Source organism: Camelus bactrianus, chromosome 4, assembly GCF_048773025.1.
Source record: "Camelus bactrianus isolate YW-2024 breed Bactrian camel chromosome 4, ASM4877302v1, whole genome shotgun sequence".
NCBI lineage: Eukaryota > Metazoa > Chordata > Mammalia > Artiodactyla > Camelidae > Camelus > Camelus bactrianus.
The window spans coordinates 47,930,570-47,951,571 of record NC_133542.1 but is presented as its reverse complement, the minus strand read 5'-3'; the positions used below and the strand labels follow the sequence as shown (position 1 = coordinate 47,951,571).

The 21,002-nt window shown below is 48.3% G+C and overlaps 2 protein-coding genes across 5 annotated transcripts in view; both read right to left on the bottom strand.

The window, feature by feature from the left end:
• The window catches only part of TDRD7 (tudor domain containing 7), a 63,263-nt gene extending 61,625 nt beyond the window's left edge, over window positions 1–1,638 (bottom strand). For both annotated transcript variants that reach the window (XM_074361866.1, XM_074361865.1), the window contains exon 1: window positions 1,477–1,638. The gene's annotated coding sequence lies outside the window, so the exon portion shown is untranslated. The remainder of the gene's footprint in view (window positions 1–1,476) is intronic.
• Window positions 1,639–11,380: 9,742 nt separating this feature from the next.
• CCDC180 (coiled-coil domain containing 180) overlaps window positions 11,381–21,002 on the bottom strand; it is a 59,013-nt gene continuing 49,391 nt past the window's right edge. For 2 of the 3 annotated variants that reach the window (XM_074361860.1, XM_074361864.1), the window contains 8 exons: window positions 19,870–19,936; window positions 18,981–19,122; window positions 15,946–16,106; window positions 15,248–15,385; window positions 14,655–14,766; window positions 13,672–13,777; window positions 12,706–12,841; window positions 11,381–11,553 (listed from right to left, as the gene is read on the bottom strand). In XM_074361860.1, coding sequence (XP_074217961.1) covers window positions 11,422–11,553; window positions 12,706–12,841; window positions 13,672–13,777; window positions 14,655–14,766; window positions 15,248–15,385; window positions 15,946–16,106; window positions 18,981–19,122; window positions 19,870–19,936 — 994 coding nt within the window. In that variant the 3' untranslated portion in view covers window positions 11,381–11,421. Of the gene's footprint in view, window positions 11,554–12,705; window positions 12,842–13,671; window positions 13,778–14,654; window positions 14,767–15,247; window positions 15,386–15,945; window positions 16,107–18,980; window positions 19,123–19,763; window positions 19,937–21,002 lie in introns of those variants that run through there. The other variant, XM_074361861.1, reaches the window with a different exon arrangement.

Below are 21,002 nucleotides of genomic sequence, written 5' to 3'. Positions count from 1 at the left end.
CAAAGGGCCCCGGACTGGGGCACAGGAGATGTGGGTTCTAAAACAGCTGGCCCCATAGCAATTTCCTGCCCCCAGCACAGTTCTGTGCTAACTGATGCTTCATGAATGTCAGTTGGTTGGAAATACAAAAATCTCCACCATGTGCCAATTTATATTATATAGAGAACTTAAAGATGTGTCCCTGTATCCAAGAAACTTAAACTCAATTAGGTAAAATATGGAAAGTTCGGTGTAAAGAAGCGAGTTAACATTTCTTGACTATTATTAAGAACCAAAGGAATTACAGCAGTTATTTCACAAAAGCCTTGCAGAATAAGTTAAATAATTCCAATTGATAAACAGAAAACCAGGCTTAAAGAAAGTAATTTGTTCAAGACCACACAATTAGTTATGTGGAGAAGCCCAGATTCCAACCCAAGTCTGCAAACCCCACACTATTTGCAGTATCCAATACCTACACAACAAAGCAGCTGGGAAGGGTTGGGGACTTGGGTCCAAGTTTCACTTCTGTCATTAAGTTATTTTATATCACTAGGCAGGGCATTTTTCTGCAATTTTTTAACTTGCACTAAGGTGGGGCGGGGGTCAAGGAGGGATGAGCCAGATCAGTGGCGTTTTTTGTCTTCGTTTTGTAGGGCGGCTTTCTGAATCCTTTTGGGCTGGGACTTTTTCTAACATAGATATTTCCCTTTCTAGATCTTTGTAATTGTTTGAGAGTGAGTGGGGCCCTTGGTTATTAGTGGAAATGTATTGTACTCAACGCTGCAAGGGGACTAGAGGAGAAAATCTGTGCGGGCTCCAAGCTTCCTCCCATTAAGTTGAGGCTGAGACCCTGACTCGGTTGAGACATCATGGTGAAAACTCATTCATGGATTCATACTTCTTTCCCAACTTGGAGCTCTGTACCCCCCCAGGGCTCAAGTGCTATGGTTTGAGAGAAACGTATAGTGTTTGTGTCCTGCATTGCTTAAGCGGCCTGCAGGGGCTAGTCTGTAAAGAGAGGCCCGTGCCTTTAAGGAATTTAAAGCTCACGGTGTAAGATACGGGAGTTCAAACAGCCAGGAGCTCGGCTGTGCCCCGCCGCGCCGGTACCGGGAACCACTTCCTGGTCAGCCCCTCCCGCCCCTTGTCCACACCCCCACCGCTGCATTTCCCCCCGCTGCACCGAGCGTCCCAGGCGGCAGGGGTCAGTCCGACTCCCGATGAACGCCCAGACGCCCCGAGAGGTCGAGGGAGGGGTCCCATCAAAGATTTAAAACACAACGCTCTGGAACTTCAACTCCCAGGGGCCCAGCCAGCTTTCCGGAGATCGGGACAGGGGCATCCTCTGCAGCTCTAGGGAAGAGGCCCCGGGCCCGCTCGAGTCCAGCTCGGCCCCCTGTTCGGCTAGTGACCCAGGTGCACTGCGCCCGCCAGAACCTCGTCCGACCTCGCCCGGCACCTGTCGTTCCCACAGCGGGCAAGACCTGCGCTCACCTCGTTCTGGGGGCTCGCGGCCCGTCCCCACGCCTCTGGGCCCGGCTCCCACCGCCGTCTCCGCCAGGGCCACAGCCGCGGCCGCCGCCCACTTTCGGTTTCCCCTCACGGCCGGAGCCGCCGCGGCTCGGGGATCACCTCTAGCCCCCGCCCCGCCCTGCTTTGCCCCGCCCAGCTCCGCCCCGCCCCGAGGGCAGCCCGGCCTCGGCTCTGCGCACGCGCGGGCACCCTGGCCGCGTCCGCCCACGCCGGCGTCCGCGCGTGGGAAGGGAAACCGACGCCGCCTAGCGGTTTCTGCGCGTGCCCACGCACTGGCCGACAGCGGAAGACCGCTGCGAGGCGGGCGCAAGAGCACCTCCTTGTGGACAACGCAAGGACCGGGGGGACGAGAGGCTCGGGACCCCGCCCACCTCATCAGCACTCAATGCTCCTGTTGTTGCGCTCACCCACCCGTCAGACATTTCATTCAACTCTTACTCGTTCTCTTCTTTAATTCTGGGGCAGTTACTTTATATTATCCTAGACATCCACCCGATCCGCTCATCTCCTTTAGGTCTTTTTTCATGTCACCCTTCCGAGGAGGGTGCCACACTCAAAAAACGTCCTCTGACATTCCGTGTCTCCCTTCTCAGCTTTCTCTCTGCTTAGCACCTGTCTAGCACACTATATGTGTTTTACTTACCTTTTCATTGTCCACTGTTGTCCTCCAATGAAAGCTCTAGGAGCTCAGGGATCTCTGTTTTGTTCCCTAATCCATTCCCAGAGCTTAGGATAGCGGCTGGCACATGATAGGCTGACGTAAACATTTGTCAAATTCATTCATTCATCTATTATAAAATTATCGAACACCTACTATTTATTCACTTATTTCTTCTGCACATTAGTTCTACCAACATTTATTGGGCAATAAATTGTATTCCTTAACCTGATATTGAACACTTCCCTGCATTCATTCTGTGTGTTTACTGAGGGCCTGCTAGTTATTCAAACAGTATTTTTTGACAGCCTTATTGAGGTATAATTGACATACTATAAACTGCACATGTTTAAAATGTACAATGTGGTGTTTTGACATATGTATACAGCTGTGAAACTATACTGCCATAAAAATAATGAAAGGATCCATCACCCCGAAAGATTTTCCTCATGTACCTTTATAATCCTCACCTCATGTGCCTCTCTATCCTTCGCCCTCTCAACTGCTGGTTTGCCTTTCTTTTGCTATAGTTTGCTTTTTCTAGAATTTTATATGAATGGAATCATATAATATGTGCTGTCTTTTGGGCTGGATATCCAGCTTTTACTCAGCATAAGCATGTTGGGATTCATACATGTTATGTGCACAGTAGTTCGCATCTTTTTATTGCTGAATAGTATCCCATTGTATGGATGTACTAAACCTACCATATGACCCAGCCATCCCAGTCCCAGGGTTTACCCAAGGGAAATTGAAGCATATGTCCACAAAAAGGCCTGGACAAGAATATTCATAGCAGCTTTGTTAGTAATAGCCAAAACTGAGAACAATACAAACGTCCATCAGCAGATGAATAGATAATTGTGTATATGTGTATACAACCAGTATATGTTGAATAGCTGCTGTTAAGTGAGCAACTTTCATGGAGTACCTCCTATGTTACGGCACAAGCTGTGCTTGAAGAGCTTTTTTTTCTTAACTAAAGTATAGTTGATTTACACTGTTGTGTTAGGTTCAGGTGTAGAGCAAAGTGATTCAGTTATACACACACACACACACACACACAGATATATATGTCCTTTTTTCAGATTCTTTTCTATTATACTATTTTATATATATATATATTCTTTTTCATTGTAGGCCATTACAAGATATTGAATATAGTTCCCTGTGCTATACAGTAGGTCCTTGTTTGTTGTCTATTTTACATATGGTAATTTGTGCCTGCAAATCCCAAACTCCTAATTTATCCCCCTTCCCTGTCCCCTTTGGTAACCAGAAGTTTGTTTTCTATTTCTATGAGTCTGTTTCTGTTTTGTAAATAAGTTCGTTTGTATCACCTTTTTAGATTCCACATATGAGTGATATCATATGATATGAGGAGCATTTGATTCAGTAGAAAGATGTAGTGGGCGATGACCAGGGAGGCTGTAAGCAGATGGAAGGCTTGAGAGCCCATGCTCAGGAGTTCAGGCTTTTTCTCAAAGGCAGCGGGAAACTGTTCAAAGTCTTCTCTGAGCACTGCTCTCTTTTATACTCCCACATCCAGTCCCTGACTCCGTCTGCCCAAATGTCTCTCCCTGGCACTTCTTTCCATCCCTGCTGCTGTCTTTTCATTTGTTTCAGGTCTCCCTCTTTCTTCTCTCTACTCCAGTCGGCTCCACACATTGCTGTGGATTTAACAAACCTTTAGGTCTGTTTAATACAAACAGACCCAATTTGGACTCTGCAGTGCTTTTAACATCCTCCGGCTCCACATTTTAGATGAAAAAGATGTAAAAAGCAGTTCCCAAATGAAAGAGTGCTAGTTGGAGTAGGAAATGAGGACAAACTCTAGAGTCCAGTGTGTAAACTAAATCATAATATTATGTGAGTTGACCCCAAGTCTGAGATCCTCTCTCCTTGCAAAAAAGAGTTCCATGTTAGGACAGTCATATATAAAAAGAAAAATTATGTTCTGCAGCTAGTTTTTTTTTAAAATCAGCCATATTTAGTTTACATATAATAAATATTTTAAATGAACAGTTTGATGAATTTTGACAAATGTAGTCAATAATATGGCCACCACCACAACCAAGATATTGAACTAGTTCATCATTCCAGAGCAATCCCCTGTGCCCCTTTGCAGTCCATTTCCTCCCCCCAGTCCCCAGCACCTGGCAGCCACTGATCTGTCACTACAGCTTTTCTTTTTCTAGAGTGTCATATAAATGGAATCATACAGTACATAGTCTTTTGTGTCTGGCTTCTTTCCCTTAGCATAATGCTTTTGAGAATCACCACATTGTCACATATATCAGTATTCTGTTCCTTTTTATCACTGGGTAGTATGCCATCACGTGTACAGGTATGTCTTGTTTATCCATTCACATTTGATATACACTTGTGTTGTGTCCTGTTTGGGGCTATTATGAATAAACTGCTGTAACAATCGCATACAGGTCTTTGTGTGCTCATGTGCTTTTCCTGCATAAAGACTTAGGAGTAGACTTGCAGGTTGTAGGATACGTGTATGTCTAACTATATAAAAAAAAACTGTTAAATTGTTTTCTGAAGTGATTGAGTAATTTTGGACTCCCCTTCTTCTACCTTCCAGCAAGGTATGAGAATTCCAGTTGTTCCAAATCCTCCCTGACACTTGGGATTATCAGTCTTTTTAACTTTAGCCATTCCAGTGTATGGATGTATGAAGATAGCACACTGAGATTTTAATTTGCATTTCTCCATAACTAATGACACTGGGCATCTTTTCATATGATTACTCACCCTTCATATATGTTCTTGCCTGGAGTGTCCATTTGGCAGGTAGGTGTTCGGCTAAGACATATCAGGAGGTTCGCAGAAGTCCTTGGGTAGCTGACAGAGTGAGGACAGGCTGCGAAGTTGTTTTTCTTTTCCTTGGGAATGGCTCTGGGTGCAGGGAGATCAAGAATTAACCCCCATGCCCTGGGTATAATTGGATTTCGGGGGAATTAAGGGACATCAAAGATGACACAAATTGGTTACTCTTTAAACACAATGGTTCACACCATTTTGTGGGGAAGGAGGTCAGAATATGTGAAAGCATCACATAGATACAAAATTTGGCATATGATTTCAGAGAAGGTTTTGGGGTCCCTAAAGTCCCACTATGAACCCATGTTATAAACTTCCTTAGAGGAAGGCATCTGTCATGAGGCCATAAAGCAGAATTTTCAGACAAGACTCCTGAGGAAGGCATTCTCTCTCAGCAAAAGCTCAAGCTTACCCTTGGAAGACAGGAGTAGGGGCCAGGAGCATCTGGGTCACTCTTTCAGGAAACATAGGCACACATCCCATCCCCAAGGGCTGTCAAGAGGTCCTCGGTGATCTGCTCAGGTGGCTTTCGGGGGACAGGCAAGGTGGATAGTAGGGAGATCCAGAACAGCTGGCCAGTAGGCAGCAGCCTGGCAGGCATTCTGTGCCCATCCAGATACTTCACAGGAGAGGTTATCATGGAAAGGGCAAGCCCAGCTGTGAGGCCCAAGTATGAGGAAGGAAGACAGATTTGCTGCCAGTTTCTCCTGGGCTGAGAAGGGTAGAAATAGCTCAAGTGTGAAACTGTCATCTAAAGTCCTTCATGCATTTTTAGCCATACTTGGGAAGCCCGTTTGTTTAGAGAGAGCTACCCCATCGGACACAAACACCAAAACACCTGTAAAAAGCACACAGAACCAAAGCTATGGGTTGCGTTGAATCTCTGTCCCTCCCTCCCTTCCTTCTCTTGGCTCAGCAAGCACCATTCAGAATCAAGGGGCGGGGGGGACCACAACCACGTTCCCAGAACAGATCCCTCGGTCGCTTTGTTTTTATCTCACGTGGTGGATGTTCTGGTGTTTGCAGTATAGCCCAAGAACAAGACGTACCTCATCCTCCCTCGCAGAGCCTCTCTGACTTTACTGCTGCCATAGGCAGCTCTCCCACCCTCCAAAATTGAGAGGTGATTTTAGAAACCTCTGGCTGCCCTCATCTCACTTCCCATCTGAATTTGTCTGTTTCTTCTCTATATTGTCTCCCCAAAGAAGACCAAAGCCAAAACTCTCATTTCTGTCACTTTATGTCCCACCAAATGAGCCCCCAGGACTTGGCTGTGGCATAATTCAGTGTCTTACGTAATTCCTCCTCTGGGAAGTCTTCCTTGAAGCCCCTAGAAAGCAATGCCTCCTGGAGCCACTTATTTGTCTTCCCAACATGTTCACAGTGGAGGATGTAGGAAATCATTCTGCCGCTCATCTCCCTTGTGAACAACTTGAAGACTTTAGATTTTACTCATCTTTTTCCCTTGAGTTAAGTGCAAATAATTTTAGTAATAATAATCTTAACTCCTTCGTTAAGTTAAGCAATATGTTCACAGTTTCGTATGTGGATGAAACGCAGCCTCATGGGTACTTTTCGCTTACATAAGGTTAGGAAAAATAGATCCATGACAAAAGGCCTCTCTGGACAGATCAACTTTCGGTTAATCATTAACATCATGTTCACTCCCTCTCCCATCAGCTATTGCCTCATGAACAAATGCAGAGAAATTTCTAGACAACTGCATTTGTTTTAACTGAGTAAGGAGAAACAAAACGAAACAAAACAAAAAACAAAAGGGAGAGATTCCCGGAGCCCAGCTAAAATCCAGGCTCTGGTAAAGCTAAGGATGTGCTGATCTAGCAAAACTCCCTAATCTGCCCACAAAGGCCTCCAAGGTGAGTCAGCTGAAAGAGGCTAATCCCCAGAAGGGACTGATGGCTAAAGCTGCAGAGGCCATACAAGCACAGAACATTGGAAAACAGGGGACAATGAAAGCTTACAGTGGTATCGTGTAGAGAAAGGTCATAGACCGGCAGGGGAGACTCTTAGCTATCTAAGAAGTGGCCTCTGCCCCTTCTCGAGCTGCAGGTCATTCACACAGCTCAGCCCTGGACAAGGCCCAGATATAAGGATGATTCCAAGGATGCAGATATTGACTTACTAGCTGATAAGGGCCCAGTTGGGTAGGGCGTGGAGCTGGGGTAACTAATACTGTAAGCAAGGCAACTGACTACAATATTACTGATTCTGCTGGTACAAAAATGATACTGTACTAGATGCTAGGGATGTGGAAGGGAGGAGACAGAGAGAAGAAATCACATTATATATAGGAGGTGCACAGTACAGGTTAGCTGACCCTGAAATCAAAGCAGCAGACAGTATTCAAAAAGAGTGGGTTCAGGTTAAAAGTGTACTATTCAGGGAGGAAGCACCGTTGCCCCTGAGTTGTTTGACTTTGGATAAATCATTCGGGGCTTGATCTTTTGTTAAATTGAGAGACCTGTGTTCTTATTCTCCCCGTGGATTCCCTTAATTGGCAAAGTTAACCCAATAAATAGCAAAGGAGCCTTCTCTTGAGGCTGTTTGGTCAATTCCCATTCCTCAGTGGTTCTCCACAGGAGCAGTCTCTCCCCAGGGGCACTTTGGACTTTCACAAGGTTATTTTTAGTTGTCACAATGATCAGGGGCATCTCCTGGCATTTAGTGGGCCCGCTGATGCTTATTGCCCTGCTGCACACAGAACAGTCCCACATATCGGAGGACCTTCCCTGTGTCCTCATCCTAACCAACATGGGAATGTCTTGCCAGTCATTCATGGAGATTGAAAAAACTCTGCTTTACATATAAACACAAATAATTTTTTCACAGTTTCACTGTATTAATTTTCCAGGTTATCCTATCTGTGAATTTCATTTCAGGAGAGTAGGAGAGGGGTACAGAGTATGTGTTATGAGACTCACACAGGGTTGAGTGCTACTTTTAGAAATCCCCTCAGCAGCCAATCCCACACAAAAAGAAGCTGAACAAGACATTCCTGTTTACTCCAACAGACATAGGGATGGATGGATGCATTTATTAGAGTTCTGCCTCACCCCACTACCAGGTTACCTAATATTCCCTGGCGCTCACCACCAGCTGAGGACGCTAAAACCACTCTTTCGGGGGTTCTTCCTGGAGTTCACTTAGCCCAAAGTCATATCTCCCCCACCGTAAGTAGAGGAGATGGTCTTCCTCCCAGTTCTCTTCTCACCCCCTCACACTCAGTCTTTTTAATTTAAAGCTGGAGCCCTTACTCTCAGCAGCAACTTCCTTAAAACAGAACGTTTTTCATTTGCAATTAGAAATGTTTAACACCTGGGGACTAGATATTGGCTAAGAAAGGAGCTAGCAAGCTGCCAAGTTCCTGGTGTGCCTTGCTGGAGCCAGAGTGGAAGACAAGGACCTTATCCTCCAATATTGGGTTGTGTGTTCTGAGTGCTGATTGCCTGACTGCTGCTTTTGATTGCTGAAAGGCCAGCACAGAGGTTGACAGCCATTGTTTCAACCCCCAGGGACTGACACTGTTTCCAGGGAATTTAAAGAGGTAATGCTTGTTTTCCCCCACTTTGGGAGCCATATGTTTAAGAAAATCTTTGTTACTGGCTGACTGCAAAGACAGTGGAACAGAGACATCAGTGACTACACACAATAAAGAATACATGCCTTGCAAAGATAGTCTGTTAAAGTCACAAATGGATGGCACCAACCCTGAAAAAGTAAGAATCAGAAATCCTTGAGAAACAAGAGAATTAGATTTCCAGTTACTAAAATGATACTTAAAATGTTTAGTTCTCAATAAAAATGCAAAACATGCAGTGAAATAGGAAAGTATGGCCTTCTTTTTTTCCATAGGAAAAAAAGAATTTGACAGAAATCATATATGAGAAAGCCCAGACATGGGATTTTTTAGTCAAAGATATTTACTCAACTGTCTTGTATGTTCAATAAGACAAAGGAAACCACGGACAAAGAACTAAAAGTCAGGAAAATGATATATGAACAAAGTGAAAATATTAATAAAGAGATAGAATTTTTTTTTTTTTAAAAGAACCAAATTGAGAGAGAGAGAGAGATGCAGTGAGCAGGAGGGAGGGAGGGAGGGAGGAAGGGGAGGGAACACAGGAGATGGAAGTGACAGACTTTTTGTCTTTACATCTTGGAAGTGACCTCCTGTCACTCTTGCTGTATTCTGTTGGTCACCAGCCAGTCACTAACCACTTAGTAGTTGCACAAGGAATGGGGCTTCCTGGCCAGACATGGAACGCAGGCTGTGGCCACCAGGAAGGCGTGCGCTGCAGGCTGGCCCCGCGGCTGGGAAAAGTGGCCACACTTTAGAAACGACTGAGTGATGAAAAGTCCAGCCTCACTCATCGTTAGAAAACTAAAAACAGGATAATGAGTTAGATGTCATTTCTCATCTGCTGAACCAGCATAAAAATTTCCCCAAAAGTTCCTGAAATTAGTATGATTACTGGCCAAGAGGGATCCTGGCAGCTCAATTTCCCTCTAAAGTATAGGGGAACCATGGCCCATCTTGTGAGATTCCTGACAAATTGAGGTTTGCCCCTGGCTCACGCTAAAAGCAGAGAGCGGGTGATTTCTCCCCCATCCTTAGGGCCTGGCCACCCCAGCCAGCTGCTCTGAGCTGGGCCAGGCTCTGGGGTCATATCGAAGGTGCCCTCCTCACCCTGTCCTGCCGCAGCAGGTGTGCTTCCTCCAGCCTCCCCCACCCACTGGGACCTCACCGCCCCCTTCCCCATGAAGGAGGTAGAGACTGACTGAATGCAGGCTGTTCTGTGCCTGGCAGGAAGGGGTGGCAGGTGCAGAGATTCCAAGGATGGCAGAGGGGAGAGGCAGCACCCCTCATTTTGCTGGGTGCTTTCCTACTCACAAAGCATCCAAGTGTATTCACTCCAGGCTGAGTTTCAGGGGCAGCTGGAGCTGGGCTAGAACCACGGCTACAACATTCTCCTGCTAAGTAAATTTGGAGAGTTCCTCATTTCTCTGAGTTTCAGTTCATTTACAAAATAGGAGTTACCTGGTGACTGCCACCCTGCCCCGGGCGGGACTGAATTAGCTTGTGTAACTGCAGAGCATGTGACAAGTTGGAAGGGGCTGTGCAGGAGCAACTGGCTGCCTTGAGGAAGAGGGTGGCGTGCAGAGTGGTGCAAAGGGCCTTGGCGACAGATTCGGGAAAGCGGAGGCGGAGACGTTGCTGATGATGTGCTAGTATTTCCTTGGCCCACCGGAGTCCACCAGCAGGCCGACAGCACCCCACGGGAACCCCCTGCCTGAGGGCTCTGTCTGGCATCATGGGAAGTTCCTGTCCTGCAAGTGGCACGAGCGGGGGTGTGGCAGTGCTAACGCTCAGGCAACCCTCCACCCTTGCAGACGGTGTTGGGCCAGGTGGGAGGCCGTTTTCCAGCGAGGCGGAGCCTCGTCACCCACAGCAGTGGCCACTCGTCAAAGCCCCTTCAGTGGCTTTTCTTCTTCCAGGCCCCCAATCCCCATGTCCTCGCTCAGGCTTCTTGGGGTCATCTCCAAAACAAACGACTTTTCCCCAAGTCCTTGTCTGCTTGCAGGGAACCCAAACTCTGCTGAGGTTCTGTCTGGCCCTTCTGGACTTGAGTTTCCACATCTTTAAAATGGGCAAAACTTACCTCATCGAGTCGTTGAGAGATAAAGCATGTGGAAACGCAAACTGAGGCCACGTCAACATGCAAACTGTGCAGAAGCAGCAGGAGCTCAGGAAGTGGAGGAAGGAGCGGCAGCCTCTGTCCAAAGGGCACAAAGAGCCACTGACAAGTGAGGCCTGGCACGGTGAGGCTGTGTTCAATCCAAGAGAAAGGTGAAGAGGAAGACGGTGGAATGCAGGTATTGCCAAAAAGAATGATCTTAGTCTTGTGGGACTAAAGAGGTCCTTAGGAAAGTTAAGGAAGCCTAGACGATTTCTGCCAAAATGTTATAATTGGCCAAATGGCCAGACACCCAGTCAACACAGGATGAAGTCTTGGCTGGTTCTAGGAATCAGTGCATAGTTGCAATTATAACCACAGTTTGTTAAATGTGAAATAGATTCTTTCTCATAAGTTTTAATTATTTCATTTTTCAAGATGAAGTGCTCAGTATGCCTTTTGGGAGTTATTGCCTCTGAAGTATTGGTGATTTTAAGTTACCCACCCCTGTGATCTGCCATCCTAGCTGACCGTGTGGAACTCCCCCTGTCACTTCTGTCTTCCTCATTGGAAGTGACCTCCATGTGGGCTGGGTCCTAGTCACCATGAAGCTACAGCGCTCAGCATAGAGCACAGGTGGATGGATAGATGGATGGATGGACAGACGCAGAAGGAGTCCACACAAAATAAGCCTTTATTTGGGGAGGGTTGAGGGTGTCACAAGTACAGGCCATGGACGGTGCGCACGGAGCGCTTCCAGCTGTCCTTCCAACACTGAGCCTCCCTCACCTGCAATGTGTTGTCATCTTCGATCTTCTTCAGCTCCTCTTCAAATAATGCTAAATATTTCTGGGAGCAAGCAGCAGCAGGAGGCCACATGAGGAAGGGCTTCTGGACTCTGTGCCCTAGAGGAACACTGTAACCTGCTGGGAGGTAGCTTTGACCCCGCTGCAAGCACTGGCAAGAGCTCCACAAGTCATTTCTCACGTACTTTGCCCAATAGGCAGGCGTGGGTGTCTTCCTCATTTTATAGATGGGAAACTGAGGCTCACAGCCTTGCCTGGGGTCATCCAGCTAGAAGGAGGCTGAGCAGTGACTAGGACACAGGACTACCTGATTCTGGACTCTTCCCTCCTTCCTAACCACTGTCCTGGGGCCCTGGCTTCCCCGAGAGGCTGAACCCTCCAGGCCTTTAATGCCCACGGAACTCAGCAGGCAGAAGTGTTCCCTGCCTAGAGCTTGGCATGGTGGCTGGGGAAGGGCTTGCCCGGGCACTTGAGGGCTCTCCTAATACAGGGGTCAGCATATCTCTAGGCAGGACGAGGTTTCTCTCTGGGACACTCAGACCAAAGGTCCACACATCCTTAGAGTCGAGAGGTCCTGCAGGTGGCCTCTGGGTGCCACCTCCTCTTCAGGTAGGCCCCCTGGGGTCTAACAGGCACTGGGTTCAAATTCTGACTCACCCACTCTGCAGGGGCACAGACGGGACACATTTCTTTAAGGCTTAGTGTCCTCAGCAGTAACATGGGGACAATTCTGTCTTCCTCATGGGGTTGTTACAAGGAGCCAATGGGAAGCCTCCTGTCAAGTACAGAAGCTGCAGCAGGTGCAGTAACTGTCCCTTATTCTGCCCATTGCCACCGCTGCTCCCATGGCCCCTGTGCCTCTGGCTATTCTGTCTCAACTGTTCCTTGGAAAGCCTTCCTTTACCGCCCCGCCCCCAGGTCTGGGTGTGGAGTACGGGGGCTCACGTCATCAGACCCACGCTGTTACTGGAACTGGACATGACCTGCAGCTCATGTCCTGGTGCCTGAGACCATTGGCTGTCCTGAGCACTGACACTGTGCCCTGGGGCATCCTGACATGTGTCATGTGCTCCATGGGCCAAATGTCAGGATACCTGGTGACGGGAAGCCCCCTCCTGCCCAAGGCAGCCACACTGAGCTGCCCTGTGCTCCCTGGGATACACACCCCCTACCCCACCCGCATCTCTCCGCTCACCAGGTAGACAGCATCTCGGGCTTCCACGGACGCCAGGTGGCCCAGCGTGGTTTTGGTGGTCGTGATTGATGATGTTTTCTTGAGGAGAATCTTGTTTTGGATAGTGACTTCAGTGGGTTTGATTCCTGGCCATTTCCTACAAACAAATATGAGTGAAAACTCCTGCAGGCTTGTCTTCATCATTTGCAGTACCCTCTTCAACCTTGGTGGAAAATGTTAGCATTTCTTTAAATAAAATTATCATGCTTTAAACATCTTAATTAAAAGAAAAACCCTACTGAGTATTTCACGTTAAGTGTGTTCATGTTCATTATTTTTCGTATTTTCTCACTGTTTAAATCCATGTGTACAGACAGGCTTGGGTTCTGCATGGGGCTGGGAATCCCACACCTCCATGTGCTCCCCTTCTCTGGGCCTCAGCTTCCCCATCAGCCCACCGGCCTGGGGCAGTCCTGGTTCCTGGCCCACGTTTCCTATTGTGCTATAAAATCCACTGCTGACAACTGAGCTGGGCAAATTGCTGCCTTACTTCTTCTTCCAGAGTCACAATCTCACATTCTTGGGGCACAGGGGACAAGCACTTTGGTAGCCCTCATCATACATGACAGACCGCAGCATTGGTTCACAGTGCCACCAGCAATCTGAGAATGTGCCCCACGCTGGGACAGGCCTCCCTGTCTTGGGGGTCCCTTGTGGGTCCTTATCACGTGGACAAATAGCTGCTGAGCTCTCAGCATGTGCCAAGGCACTCCCAGTACAATCTCACTGAATGTTCTCCTCATGATTCCAGGTAAGGTTGGGTGCCATGCCCATTTCACAGATGAGGAGACTGAGGCTCTGGGTGTAACGGCTTTCTGAGGTTACCGGATCTGTCTGACTTCAGAGCTCCTGCCCCTGACCGTCCCACTGCACTGCCCCCAGCATGCACAGCCAAGCGTGGTATTCCTCCCAGGTCTCGGCTCTCACCTGCTCCCCCGTTCAATCAGGGGCTTCTCACTCTTTTCCTCCAGGGAGAGCCCAGCGAGCTTCCTCCGTATTAGGATCGATGTTTTCTGTTTGGGGGGCTCCATCTCTGGCAGGCAAGAGACAGGTTACTGATGGTGGCCTCACCCACAGCCTGAGATCAAGGGGTCTTCCCCCTGACCTTACATTTAGCGAAATAAGGGCTCACTCCCCTCTTCCCGACTTGGAGCCTCAGGCAGGAGACAGAGCCCTCTCCCACAGAGGGCCCGAATGCAGCTGGAGGAGGCGAGGTGTGGTCTGGGTGCCGTCTCCAACTCCACAGCCTGGGGCGTGATGCTCTGACCACACAGGCCCCCGAATATGCTTTGTAGAGCCTCCTTTGGCTTATACTGGCTCAAATAGGTCCTGAACTAAGAATTTCTTCTGGAATGAACACATTTAAGGTTGTCCCTCTCATGCCTGGCTCACTGACCTGTCCTTTGATGTGGGGAGAAAGGGGCTCCGTCCATGGAATGAGAGTCAGCAGGCAGGAGTGGCCCTCTGCACCCTGGTCTGTAGGGGTGGCAGGGCCAGGCTGCTTGGCCCATAGGCTACTAGAGATATGTTCCAGTTTGTGGTTTCTTTCCATCCTTTGACATTTTTCTTTGTTTTTGTTTTGGCCACAGAGAGGTGCCGGCTCTTTCCTTTATGGCTTCTGACTTGCATCTCACACTTAGGAAAGCTGTCCCTACCCCAATATTATGAAAATATTTACTATTAGGGTTTCATTTTTTACATACAATCTTTGACCTATTTGAGATTTGCTTTTTTCATTAAAAAGGAGTTACTTTTAATAAAAACAAACAGAAATTCAACAGTCCCCTCAATGGAGAATTTGTTTGCATCCTGGTGGTGCTGGGTGAAAGCAGAGTCCCCCAGCCCCAGCCCATCACCCTGTGCCTCACCCACCCGCTGAGGCCTGGGCACAAGGCTGGTGATGCACCTACTTGCAACCTTGACATCGTCAATGGTGACCACCTCATCCAGCTGCAGCAGGAACTTCTCGGTGAAGGTGGCCAAGCTGGCTATGAAAAGTCGGCCGTACCTCCTGGTGAATTCCTGGAGGAAACAGAGGAAGCACGGTGCTGCAGGGAGGGGACCTTGCCTCCAAAGGCAGGCTGAGGCGGGGTCTGGGGATCAGCGTGTGAGACAAGACCAGGGCCACGTGTCAACTGTGTCCAAGTTAACTGGCATCTGGTCCTTGGCCAGGAAGCTTCTCCCAAGAGGTGACTTGTTTTGAAGATAGAAAAATGATTCTAAAATGGCCAGACAATTTACCCAAGAGGAAATAAAACTAGACATGGATCTTGGGACAAAAAAGTTCTCATTAGTAATTCTGTAATTAATTAATTTAGAAATTAAAAATCCAAGTTAAAACTACCAATAGTGACCATAAAACCTGCCTGCTTTCATGCTCTGCTTTGGCCAGGCTTCCAGCTGAGGGCTGTGCTCTGTGCCGTTGGTGGGCTGTCAGTTGGGGTGACCGCTGGAGGGCAGTGCACAGCAGCACCTAGACGTGGGGGTTGATGGCACTACTGACCTCCAGCTTCTCCTTGGTCGCCGCAGTCAAAGCATCCAACTCTTTCTGCCTTTTCTCTTCCACTTGACATAGAGACTTCATTTCTTGGAAATGTGCGGGGTGTCCAAGATTTGGATGGAGCTTCTGGGCATTTTCATCCTTCAAACAATCCAGAAATCAGCAAGAGTTCTGACCTGGTCTTAAGGTTGAGACCAAAAAGCCACTGGCCTATGCCCTCTGCCAATTATGGCCACGGCCAGACTGATGTGTGCTCTGGCTGGGGTGTGCAAAGGGCCGTGGATGGGGAGAGGAGTGGCAGAGAAGGCAAGACAGGAGCGTGGCTGGAGCTGACTCTGAGGGTTAGGGAGTGAGAGGGCTGAGCATCCGCCCTATAACAATCAAGGCTTTAGCCCAATGAAATCAACAGCACTCACGTCCCATGGCTCTAAGGACCATGTGGACAATCACTGTTGATCTCAATGACCGCAGCCCCAGAGAACCCAGTGGACCCACCCATTAAATCCAACAAGGAGTTTGCCGATTGCCTTCTATGAAGGAGCTGCTGGCTCAGCTCTCATTTCTCTAGTGTCTCATGTCCAGGAATCCCAAGCCCGGCCCATCTCCTTCCCTGGGACTCAGTTCTGCCAACACTCTGCCTCCATTTCTGAATCCCAGGGCCCCTGGTCCTGGAGAGGAAGGGCTGGTCCCAGGATCCCCACCTTCCTTTTCTCCAGCTGTTCCTGATACTTGCGGAACTGTCCCCGGATCTCTTCGGTGGAGGCACAACATTTTTTCCAGTGGTGCTCCTTGAAATTCTCCATCACCTGCCAACACACCTGGGGCAGCAGCTCCTCAAATCTTCTCATCTGGGCCCGTAATTCTGCAGGAATCGGGGGTGGGAGGCCGGGGAGAGAACAGAGCAGAGCCAAGCTGCCAAGGTGATCTCTCCAACAACAGCTCAAAGCAGCTTCCCAGAGAGAAAGCTTGGTCTACAATGTGGTAATAGCTATTCTCTTGAAAGGGTTCCTGTGGTCAAACCAGTACAGAAATACTGAATTAATCAAGTTCAAAGAACTTTTCTTCTATATTCTGCAGGACTTTCCAGCACTTTTAAAATGCACAGTGTCTTTCAGCAGTTCTGTCTCATCTGTTATCTCTTCAAATACTGCCTTGACCCTAGACTCCCACTCTCCCTCCGGACCTGTCAGGCTCACTCTTTCATCCATACCTCTTCACCTCTCTCCCTTAGTTCCACCTCTTTGTTTTTCTAAGTTGCATTTTGGTTATTTTCTTAGGTAGTAAAGGCACGCATAATTTTTTAATTTCAATGATTTATTTTTCCAATATAGAAGTTTGATTTGGTCCTCTTTCATATTTACTTGGTCATTTTAATAGCCTCTTGCTCCTTACTCATGTTTCCAGTTTCTTCTTTTACTTAGCTCTAATAAATACACTATTTTATATTCTGTGTCTGATACGCTCAGTATCTGAAGTCTTTGCTGGCCTCATTCTGCTGCCCCATGCTCAAGGTGCCTTTTTTCTGTGTGTGTGTGTGTGTGTGTGTGTGTGTGTGTGTGTGTGTGTGTGTGTGTGTGTGTGTGTGTGTGTGTGTGTGTGTGTTTATGGTGAGCTCTTACTCTGGGCATTTTATTTGTGGGAATTCTTGGAGACCTGAAATGAAGGTGGGTTTCTCTGGAAAGGATCTGTAGCGTCTCTACTAAACAAGCATCTGGGCATGACTAACTCAAGATCATTTTAAGCTAATGTATCAGCTGGAGGTCTTGTGAGTGATCCACAAAGACAATGTTGAGTTCAGGTTTATCTAAGTGTGACTTCAGGTTTCAAAGCCACAGAGGGCTGGCCTGTTGTTATGGATTCTCGTTGGAGTTTTTCTTCTTCTTTACCCAGAACCATGGCTTGTAATGAGACAAATTTCCTTCTAGTCACTGGCGGAGGGGGTTCATGTCTGTCTCATTCCCTTACTCTGCAGATGGGGCCCCGTGGAGTCTGTTTCAGGTGGCTGCGCCCTTTCAGACTGCCCACCTTGGGTGGACTGGGGCTCGGTCTCTGTTCCCAGTGCCCTGAGACCATGAAAACAGAGGCTCAAGTGCTCCAGGGAGTCAGCAAAGCCCTTAGGGCGAGAGCCAGAGCTACTGCTCAGTTCACCCCTCTGAGTCCCTATTTCACTTCACCTTTGCAGCTGGCTCATCCACGCGTTTAAGAGAGCTCATCACAGAAAAGCTATATGCAGCAATTTTACACGTTTTCAGTGGGAATACTGGGCTCCCAATCTGAGGGAAACAGAAGTCTCCATTTAATGTGAACTGCCAGCCTTCCAGAGAGGGACAAAATCCTCAGTATTTCCCGAGCCCATCTGACCGTGGAGCCCTTCTTTTGAGGAAGATCACGCGGGATGGGGTCCCACAGAGTTCATCTGGGGAGATTCTGAGCTAGAGAAATGAAACGCGGTCTACAGTTTCAGTTCCAGTCGTTCTCCGACGACAGTATTGAGAGCCACTGCCGCTGATGCTCCCTGGACATGGCAGGTCCGGGAGGGGCTGACCCCCCAAAAAAGCCTTGCATGGCGGCTGTTGTCATTGTCTCCAGTTTACAGACAGGGAGGTTAAGGCTCACAGAGATGACGTGACGGTCAAGGCTACACGGCTGGGAGATGGCTGTGCCAGGTCTTGACACCAGGTCTGGGTCCCCTAATCCTCTCCCTCTCTACCCCTGCTGCGCCTCAGCCAGCACAGAGGCCCGTGATGGGCCCTCAGATTCCCTGCCTTACAAGCAGGAATAATTAGGGCTTACAACTGCATAAAACGCACGTGGACACAGAGAAATGGGGGCCTGTGCATGTGTCTCCACAGCTCCTTTTCTGTCCTGATAATAAACACATATGGTAAGATGTGTTCTACCTGCCTGCTTTCGTGTCCCTCTTCTCCAGGAGGCTGTGTCTACCAAGCTCATCACAGCCCAGCAAGGCCAGCATACAGTAGGCACTGTGGAAGGAGCCTTCAGTGATGGAACACAGAGGCACCCCAAGACCCAGCAATTCCACTCCCAGTTATTCACCCAAGAGAGATGAAAACATACATCCACACGCAACACGTAATGAATGCTTGCAGCAGCAGCATTCATATCAGCCCACATGTCCGTCACTGAGTGAATAAACAGACTACTGTATATGTATACTATGGAATATGATTCAGCCACAAAAAGGGGTGAAGTCCTGACACCTGCTACAAAGTGACTGAACTTTGAACACATGCAAAGTGAAAGAAGCCAGCCTCAAAAGACCACATACTGCATGATTCCATTCATATGAAAGCCCTGATAGGAAAATCTATAGAGACAGAAAGTAGATTAGTGGTTGCTTCAGGTTGGGGAAGTGATGGAGGGACAGGGGGTTCCAAAATTCACAGTGGTGATGGCTGTACAACTCTGTGTACAACTCTGTTAAAATCTCCCAAATTGTACATTTTACATGAGCAAATTACATGGTAAGTGAATCTCTCAATAAAGCAGTAAAAAATATCTATGCAATGAGTGAAATATTTTTGATAATGCAAATTACCACATTTCTCAAGAAAAGGGAACTTTTGGGGGGGCATTGCTGTTTCTCCCCAGTTAAATCTGATTGAGATTTTTACCTAGTTCTAAGATGTCAGCTTTTCCCAGGGAGGCTCCTGTGCCTCCCCGGTGACCTCCAGGTGGCTCTGTGCCACATCCTCGGTCTGCGGGCTGCACCCACCTATGAGACAGGAGTTGTGGTACTCCTCTGCCTGGCTGTGGTACTCCAGGATCTTCCTGCCAATGTTCTCTGCGCACTGGTCGAAAGTATCGAACATGAAGTCAGGCCTGGCAACTGGGCGCTTCTCTTTGCGGTAAAAGTCCTGCAGGAGAGAGGTGACAGCTTGGGACATCCTCCACTCACTCTCCTCGCCTCCCCGCCTTCTCTACTGCTGTCCCGTGTGCCAGGATGCTCCTCCTCCCTGTCTTTCTGTCCTTGTCACCACTGCCAGTCTCCCAGGGCTATAGGAGCCAGGAGCGAGGAATGGCAACATTCTATGGATCCTTCAAGACCCAAATGGAATCTCACTTTAACAACCAGGCTGAGAGCTTTCTGTGAAGCGCCAAGCAGAGCAGGAAGCTGTGGGCCACAACTACAGATGACCCAGAGCTCTGTTCTGTAGACTCCCAGCCTGGTGGGAGGTAGAGCAGAAAGCACACAGACAGCCCTGTCGGGGTATGCTGGGCCAGGGCACTGGGCAGCTCCCACTGCAGGTCTCCTGGCCCCACCCAGCACTCTGTGGTGCCACAGGGTCTACGGCCCTCCGCTGGGAGCTGGCCTCTCAGGGACAGGGAACGGGGCCTGTTCCTCTCGGCACACCACTATCTGCCACACGGTTAGCACCCGAGAAATATTTGGTGGCTGCATAAATGGATAGATGAATGAAAGAGCTTTAATTCCTAGGATGAAAAACACCACACTGTGAGAGAGGCTGGGAAGTTGTGGGCATGGGGACTGGAATACCCTTTGCTCAGTTTCACCCACAGGGCCACTCTCAGCAGAAGACAAGAGGCAGAGGCAACTGGGCACGTGTGGCCTGCAGCTGGCAGAGGGCAGGGAGAGCCCTCACCTCCACGACGTTCAGCAGGTGCTCGTTGCTCTCCCAGAGGAGGCTCAGGATGATGCCTTTAAAATCCCTGCAACACACGCAAGACAGATCCCTGGGAGTCCTTTCTAATCACACCCAATGGTGTGGACAAAACAAATGGACAGAACATTCTGAGAACTCAGCAGCCCAGCCTGAGCTGGAGCAGGACAGCTCGTGAGGCCAAAGCATGGTCCCACCTAATATTTCTACCTGTCTAGTTTAATGCCACTTGTATGTGACAAGCTGAGTTTGGCCCCTTCCAAGCATCGTTATCCTTATTACCCCCTTGTAATTACTCACTTCTGCCCCATTGCTTACACTGATTCCTCTCCAAGAATGCTAGAAACTTTCTGTTTGGTCACATTTGTTCCTGCTCTTCCTCTTGGCTCAGTGGCAATTCCTACTGACTCGTTCCAATACTCTGAGTGGCTCTCAGCTTTGCCGCTCTCCCCACAGCTGTGGGGACTTGGGATGGATTTGTGTGACTGCCCGATTAACTTCCACCTCTCCCAGCAGACGGTAAAGTCCACCAGGACAAAAACTCTGTGTGTCTGTTTTGTTTAGTGCAAAAAGTCACTCTGAAAAGGTCATATACCGTATGAGAACATTTATAGGATATGCCTAAAGTGACGAAAGTGTAGGGATGGAAAAGAGATTAGCGGTTGCTCAGGGTTAGGGATGGTGAGGGAGTGGGGGTGGGTGGGGCTATAAAGGAGTAAAAGGGGGAGATACTGGTGATGGACCAGTTCTGCTTGTTGATTTGGTGATGGCTGCATGGATATAAACAGGTGATAACATGACAGAACTATACAAAATTGTGAGAGTCAAGGTTTTAATGCAATGTCTTTCTGTGCATAGGAAAAGGAGGTGTCTAGCTGCTGACTTGGATGAGGCTTCTGGGTCACTGGATGTAAAAGTCGCCCTTCTTTGTATAGTTCACAAAATCCCAGAGATAAGACTGTGGGGTAAAATGACTGACGAGTCGATGCTGTGAGGCTGGGCTCCCTGAGGAAGGGGTGAGGGGACTCTGTTATAAACACTGACTTTCTCTGAGTGCTTCCAATTTTCTGAAGTGGAAATTTTGCTTGTTTGCTTGAAATGTAGCCATGTTAAGT